Raw genomic sequence first — 7,133 nt, 5'->3', positions numbered from 1 at the left:
CGCTGGGCGTCATTGGGGTGGTGGTGCATGGAGCAAGAAGTATCTGGAGCAGCTGAAGTGGGGCTCCTGACCGAAGGACTCCTTCCTCTCCCACAGATGATGCCTCCTCTTTCTCCAGGGTGCTTCTAGCATGGTTCAGGCCCCTGAGAGCAGCCCCCCCTGCCTTGCTCTTGGCACCCATTGGTCTCCTTTCAAGGCAGCCTTGACGGCCTCAAAAAGCCAAGCAAACAGGTTTTGCAAAGTTTTGTCTCTTTCTGCTTGGATGCTCATCCATGAACTGTGTGGCACCAGCTCAGGTGAGGGCAGAGCCCTCTTCACCCACTCAGATCCGCTCCCACAAACCTCAGGCTTTCCTGGCCAGGTCCTAGCAGGGGGGAAGGGAGGCGCTGAGGCAGGAGCCTGCAGCTGCCCCATCCAGAAGGGATGGGTGATGACTTCTCCAGAGTGAAGACTCCCAGCCAATACAATACAATGCAATAGAAGAGTTGGAAGGGGCCTTGGAGGTCTTCTAGTCCAACCCCCTGCCTAGGCAGGAAACCCTATACCGTTCCAGACAAATTGGCTATCCAACATCATCTTAAAGACTTCCAATGATGGGGCATTCACAACTTCTGGAGGCAACTTCTGTTCCACTGATTAATTGTTCTGTCAGGAAGTTTCTCCTCAGTTCTAAGTTGCTTCTCTCCTTGATTAGTTTCCACCCATTGCTTCCCATTGCTTCCCATTAGTTTTGACCCATTGCTTCCCATAGTTTCCACCCATTGCTTCTTGTTCTGTCCTCAGGTGCCTTGGAGAACAGTTTTCAAGTTGAGCTGAGGGTGCTACATCCAATCACAGCTGGGCAGCTGGCCCAGGCAGCTGGCCCAGGCAATTTCAAGTTGAGCTGAGGGTGCTACATCCAATCACAGCTGGGCAGCTGGCCCAGGCTCAGCCAATGGGGACGAGGGCCAGGGTTTATATGCTGAAGCCCCCAGCCCGGACTCTTGGGTCACCTATTGTGCCGGAGTGAGACAAGGCAGCCCCTGGGACTCTGCAGGCTTCGCTTCTCCTGGTCAGGTAACCCCGACCCCTTCTGATCTGGATTTGCAGCTGGGGTGGGGGGAGAATTGACAGAAACAGGTGGGGTACTTTTGCTAGCAATTTAGGGGAAAATTTAAATGGCCCTTTTTTGAAAACGCTGCCCTTCGTGCAAAGCCCTATCCATAAAATCAGGGCTGGGATTTGCTTACAGGGGCAGCTCTTCTAAGTGGGTATTTGGGGGGTGGGGTGAATGGGGAGGGTGACCACAGATCTGGCCGTGATCTTGTACTCTCCCTGCGGTGTGGGGGTCAAGGGCGGGCAAAGGGAAGTTGGAGACGGGGGTGCCTGACAGAGCCCCATCTTCTGCAGAGGCCCTGCTCAACCTCTCTACCCCCCTGCAACCGCTTCCCCTTCCCGGGCTCCCCCCACCCCAGAGACCGGGTGTCTGGCTTCTCTCGTGGCTGCAGAGAGTGCTGACAGTGGTCAAAAGTCGCCCCTGGAATGCCCCTGCCAAGGTGCCGCCCTGTGCAGAAGCCGTGAGAGGCGCTGATCGGGGCCCTTTTGTGGACAAAAAGAACCCTCTATAAATAAACTTGCTTCTGAGAGACTAAAATTATCCTGGCCTCTTGTGGGCGGGACTGAAGGGGAGGGGCAGAGCCTGCCCCCTCCCCACTGTCCCACGCACTTGGCACCCACACCCAAGATGCTCTGCACAGCTGCGGCCTCCTGGGTCAGCTGACATCTCTAGTGCTTGACCTTGAAGGTGCCCCTCAAGAAGGGGACCCCATTTCGGTTTGAGGGCCATTGGGGATTAAGACTCTCCCACCTGGGAAGCCTTTTGGGGTCCGAGCAAGGGAGAAGGTGGACGGCTTGTCTTGAGGAGGGTCTCCAAACCCTGCCTTGTCAAGGGTTTCCGCCTGCAGACTGGTATTGAGGGCCCCCAAACAAGTGGAGCAAGTGGGGTGACTTCTCGAATGATGGCCGAGCCAGACCCCCTCCTAAAAGGAGGGCGGGGGTACAGGTTTGTTTTGAAGAATGGCAAGGAGGACTCTTTGGATCTCCAGTGATTGAGGGGGTCCCGTCTGCTGCCCCACATTGGGGAGATGGCCAATTCTGGCTTTAGAATCTTAAGATAGGGGTCTGAGTGCCCCCCAATGTTTCTGTTACTCAATATCTGACATCCCAAATGCAAGGAAGTAGCCCCAAACCAGCCTGTCCTGCAGTGAAATGGGGGGGGGGGGTTGGCACAGTGTGAAGTCCTGGTTCGTTTTCTTTTCGAAATCTCCCCTTTCTGACTGAACTCTTCACCCGTGACTCCCCCCATGTTAGACCCACCTTCACCCTCTGGTGGAGGAAAGCTTTCCAGGCTTTCAGTGACCCTAAGACCCCTCCCTGTCCTTCTAAGCCCAGCAGCCTCTTCTGGAGGGGGAGCGGGTCTCATAAGCCTCCGTCTCTGGGTACATTTTCACAAGCCCCTTTGAAGTCTCGCTGCCCAGAAATTCCCTTCCTGGCTCTGGATCTGCTGCAGCGCCAGGCCCTTCAGCCTCTGCCCGTCTGCCCCTGGCAGGACCCGCCGTCAGCCGCCACCATGCCTTTCGGAAACACCCACAACAAGTGCAAGATGAACTTCCCCTCCGAGGAAGAGTACCCCGATCTCTCCGTGCACAACAACCACATGGCCAAGGCCCTCACCCCCGAGATGTACAAGAGGCTGCGGGACAAGGAGACGGCCAGCGGCTTCACCCTGGACGACGTCATCCAGACCGGCGTGGACAACCCAGGTGGGCCCTGCCCCTCCCTTGCGGCGGTGCCCCTTGCCCGTTTTCTCTCATCCCAGCTACAGCAGTCGGAGGTCACCCTTTGATTGGCAGCAGCCCTGGAGGGGGTTGCCACTGACCTTGCCCTCCATGCAAAGCACAAGCTGTGCCTGCCGGTGCCCCCTCCTCCCCTGTGGCTCACTCTCCCCTCTGGCGGGGGCTGGCATCACATTGAGCAAGTTGGCAGCTGGTTGCTTTTGGGTGAAGGCAGAGCAGAGCCCAGCTTGGCTTTCTTTTCTTTTTCCACTTTTTCTTTTTTTCTCCTCTTCTTCTCTTCTCTCTCTCTCTATGTCAACTCTGGAGCTGGCCTGACTGAGGCCGTTTTTAGGCTCCAGGGTTGCCACAATGGAGAGTCGGTTTAATGTCAGGGTTCCAAGTAATACGCCCATAGCAAACAAAACTCCAGGTAGGTTACTTAAAGAATAGTTTTATTGTATATATCACGGAAAGCGACTGCAAAGGAAGTGGTTTTCACCGAATGAAAAGTAAAAGTTTTTCCCCCCTTTCCCAAACAGTCAGCCACGTAGTCTATTGCTTGTGCAACATCACTCCTCCTTTCTTCAGCCCCCTGTGGGCACCCTGACCATCTACCTACCTACCTATCTTCTCTCTCCCCCCCTCTCTCTCTCATCTATATCATCTCTCCGTCTAGCTATCGAGCTATTTATCTAATCCACCCAATCCATCTATAATCTATTTGACTCGTTTGCTGCCCACCATGCGCACAGCAGACCTCTGGGCATGGGGGAGAGGAGAGGAGGGCTAAAGTACATGAAGAAATCAAATCCCTTCTTTCAGTCTTATTATCCACGTGGACTAAAAAAAGTTGGTTCCGTCTCTAGACTGTAGATGTTCACTAGGAATCACTCTGCTGGCAGGGGAATTCTGGGAGATTTTGTTTTTGTTTTAATTTACTCCTTGAAATTTGTCAACATTTGGGAGTAGAACAAATGGGGAGGTGAAGGCAAAGGCCTTGGGGGGCACCGGCTGCTCACCTGCCCGGAAAGAAGCAGGGCTAAACTAGGTTCAAAAGTTTTAGGAGCAACAGGATAGATGTCACCAAGGTCCAAGGGGGCCAAATGCATCGGCCTGGGTGGCCTCGGGGGGTGAAATCTAGCTGGCCTTCCCACTGACCCCTGCCAGACACTCTGCTGGGGATTAGTGGGCAAGACCCCCCCCCCCCGCTATCACTCCCCCTGCCCCAGCCTGGTCCCAAATGTGTTTGGGGCAGCTGAGAGAACCTGTGCCAGGCAGGGGTGAATGGAGACCTCCAGGTGTGCCAGCCCCTTGCCTTTCAGAGGGGGGCTTTGGTCTGCTCCCCGCTGAAGCTCTCTGACCTTGCAGGTCACCCCTACATCATGACGGTGGGCTGCGTGGCTGGTGACGAAGAGTGTTATCACACCTTCAAAGATCTTTTCGACGTTGTCATCCATGACCGCCACGGAGGCTACAAACCCACCGACAAACACAAGACCGACCTGAACCACGAAAACCTGAAGGTGGAGGCAGGGGTGGGGCTGGCGTTGCTGGGGAGGGGGAGGAACTTAAGGGAAGCCCTTGCCATTGAAGTCTGCAAAGATCAAAGGGTGGGATTCCCTGTGTACCCCAGGCAGGTGCCCCCCAGGAGTACGTGGGGGGGGTGTCTGACAGATTGCAGAGTTCCCTCAAGGGCCGGGGGGGGGGGCTGGTCAGCCAGAGCAGAGAGAGGACCCCCGGCTCTCCTTCCCCGCAGGGCGGTGATGATCTGGACCCCAACTACGTGCTCAGCAGCCGCGTGAGGACCGGCCGTAGCATCAAGGGCTACACCCTGCCCCCCCACTGCAGCCGGGCCGAGCGCCGGGCCATAGAGAAGCTGTCCATCAAAGGTAAGAGGGGAAGAAGGGGGGGAGGAGCCGCTTTGTCCAAAATTGGGCTCAGCTGCCCCGTTTGCCTTGGTTCCCAGCCCGCAAGCCCCGCCCCCATTGGCCGGCTGAAGGCAGCGCCGGCCGGGGTCCCGCCAGGAGGGTCCCCCGCTGATCCACCAGGTGGCGCTAGACCAGCCGAGCCCTCGCCCAGCCCCGCCGCTCCTCCAGGGGGGATTGGGGCTACTGCCCCCAACATTCCCGGCGCCCATCGGGAAGGCGCCCCAGTAGGAGGGCCCGGGACTCGCTCTGGAGGCCGAAAGGGCCCCAAGGTTTGGGGATGGAAGCTGAGGAGGGGCGGAGGGTAAACCTCTCACCTTCCCGCTTGGAGGAGGGGGCTGCAGAGAAGCCCCTCCCCCTTGAGCCTTGTTGGGGGAGGGGGGAGGGAGGGGGGCGCAGCCTTTGCTGAGGGGCTCTCGCTCTCCCCCCCCCAGCCCTGAACAGCCTGAGCGGGGAGTTCAAGGGCAAATACTACCCGCTGAAGAACATGACCGATGCGGAGCAGCAGCAGCTGATCGACGACCACTTCCTCTTCGACAAGCCCGTCTCCCCGCTGCTGCTGGCCTCCGGCATGGGCCGCGACTGGCCCGACGCCCGCGGCATCTGGTGAGCGGCTCCTGCCCAGCCCCCTCGGAGCCTCCCCGGCCCAAAGGCTGCTCCGGCTGCCCCGCTTTCCTCACCCGTTTCCTGCATACCCCCCCCCCCCTCCGCAGAAGAGCTCCCGAAAGCCGCCTTGGCAAGTGGGGAGGGGGCAGCCGAGGGGCCGGCTCTATGCCCTTTGGGGTCCCCCGCCCAGCGCCGACGGAGCCTGAGGCCTCTGCTCTCCGCCCCCCCCCCCAGGCACAACGACAACAAGACCTTCCTGGTGTGGGTGAACGAGGAGGACCACCTGAGGGTCATCTCCATGCAGAAGGGGGGCAACATGAAGGAAGTCTTCCGGCGCTTCTGCGTGGGGCTGCAGAAGGTGAGGGGGGGCCAGGGGGGACTGCTCCTGCTCTCTCGGCGATGACCCCAAACGGCTGGGGAGGGGGACGGAGCTTTCAGCCCATGTCAGTGGCATAAAGACCCCCCTGGGAGAAACAGCCCTATTTGGGGGGGGGCAGAAAAAGAGATGTGGGTATCACCTGCTTTATCACGAACCCTTGCCAACCTCTACCCCCCCCCCCAAAGATCGAGGAGATCTTCAAGCAGGACGGCCACCCCTTCAGCTGGAACGAGCACCTGGGCTACATCCTGACCTGCCCCTCCAACCTGGGCACCGGCCTGCGTGGCGGCGTCCACGTTAAGCTGGCCCATCTCAGCAAGCACCCCAAGTTCGAGGAGATCCTGAAGCGTCTCCGCCTGCAGAAACGCGGCACAGGTGGGAGGGCAGGGAGGGGACCCGGAGTTCGGCTTGGGCAAAGGGTCGTCTCCCCAGTCCTGGCCCCTCAACTGTCTTCAAACGGGCAGGAAAGATGCCACCAGAGGGGATGGGGCCATTTTGCAGCACCTCCTGCGTTTCATCCTGGGGTGGGTGGGTGGGAGGTAGCAGCTCTTCTGCCCCTCCCTTCTTTCCAGGGGGGGTCTCGTTTCTGTCTTCAAAGCAGCCCCTTTCCCCAGTCAAGAATGAGAGACGCTGGCATTCATGTGCTCTCCTTGTCCTGGGCAGGAGTCCGGCTGGGTGTGCCCACTCGGCCTCCAGCCGCTGGAGTTGTCGGGCAGCATGCTTAAGGGTCCCGAGGGTCTGCCCCTCTGTTGGGGGTCAGCGGACTGAGCGGGCCCTGTGCTCCCCTCCCCCCAGGTGGCGTGGACACCGAGGCCGTGGGTGCTGTGTTCGACATCTCCAACGCGGACCGGCTGGGCTCCTCCGAGGTGGAGCAGGTGCAGCTGGTGGTGGACGGTGTGAAGCTGATGGTGGAGATGGAGAAGAAGCTGGAGAAGGGCCAGGCCATCGACGACATGATCCCTGCCCAGAAGTGAGGGGCCCCACTGACCCCGGGCAGCCTGGGGCCTGGACTCCGGGGTGACCCCAACCCTGCCACTCGGAGTGGCAGCTCCTGGCGCTCGGATATCCCCCGCGAGGGGCTCCGAAGGCCAGGGGCAGCTACCCTTTACCAGCTGGGAAGCTCTCCTCCTGGGAGCCCCTGTGGACGGAGTGAATAAAGCAAACGATCGGCCCCAGAGCCTTGTCTGCCCCACAGACGCCCGTGCCTTTCTTCTCTTTGCGCGTGCTTGGGGAGCGGGGGGTGGGGTGTCTCCCATCTTGCCTTTCAGCCCTTGAACCCAAGGCTGCCCAGGGAAAGCAGCTGGCGAGTTACTGTAGGGTCCCCCAAGTCCCCTGGGTTTTCCAGGAGTGGCCCCTTTGCACCCTCCACTCCCTGCCCAGACCCAGGCGGCTGCCCTGCCCCCCTTCATC

General features: G+C 59.3%; 1 protein-coding gene across 1 annotated transcript; it reads left to right on the top strand.

Annotated features, from left to right (window-relative positions):
* The first annotated feature begins 936 nt into the window (after positions 1-936).
* Positions 937-6,917, top strand: CKM (creatine kinase, M-type). Its single transcript, XM_081962827.1, has 8 exons — positions 937-1,056; positions 2,588-2,801; positions 4,182-4,336; positions 4,570-4,702; positions 5,173-5,344; positions 5,579-5,702; positions 5,909-6,098; positions 6,519-6,917. Exons 2-8 carry the CDS (start codon positions 2,609-2,611, stop codon positions 6,695-6,697), a joined length of 1,146 nt encoding a protein of 381 aa, XP_081818953.1. The 5' UTR covers positions 937-1,056; positions 2,588-2,608; the 3' UTR covers positions 6,698-6,917.
* The last annotated feature ends 216 nt before the right edge of the window (positions 6,918-7,133 follow it).

Source organism: Natrix helvetica, assembly GCF_964273705.1.
Source record: "Natrix helvetica genome assembly, chromosome: 9".
NCBI lineage: Eukaryota > Metazoa > Chordata > Lepidosauria > Squamata > Natricidae > Natrix > Natrix helvetica.
This window is presented reverse-complemented; position numbering and strand designations above follow the sequence as displayed.

Coding starts and splice junctions, on each gene's coding strand:
- CKM (XM_081962827.1), top strand. CDS start 2,609: ATGCCTTTCGGAAACACCCACAACAAGTGCAAGATGAACTTCCCCTCC. Junction 2,802..4,181: donor GACCGGCGTGGACAACCCAG/GTGGGCCCTGCC, acceptor CTGACCTTGCAG/GTCACCCCTACATCATGACG. Junction 5,703..5,908: donor TCTGCGTGGGGCTGCAGAAG/GTGAGGGGGGGC, acceptor CCCCCCCCAAAG/ATCGAGGAGATCTTCAAGCA.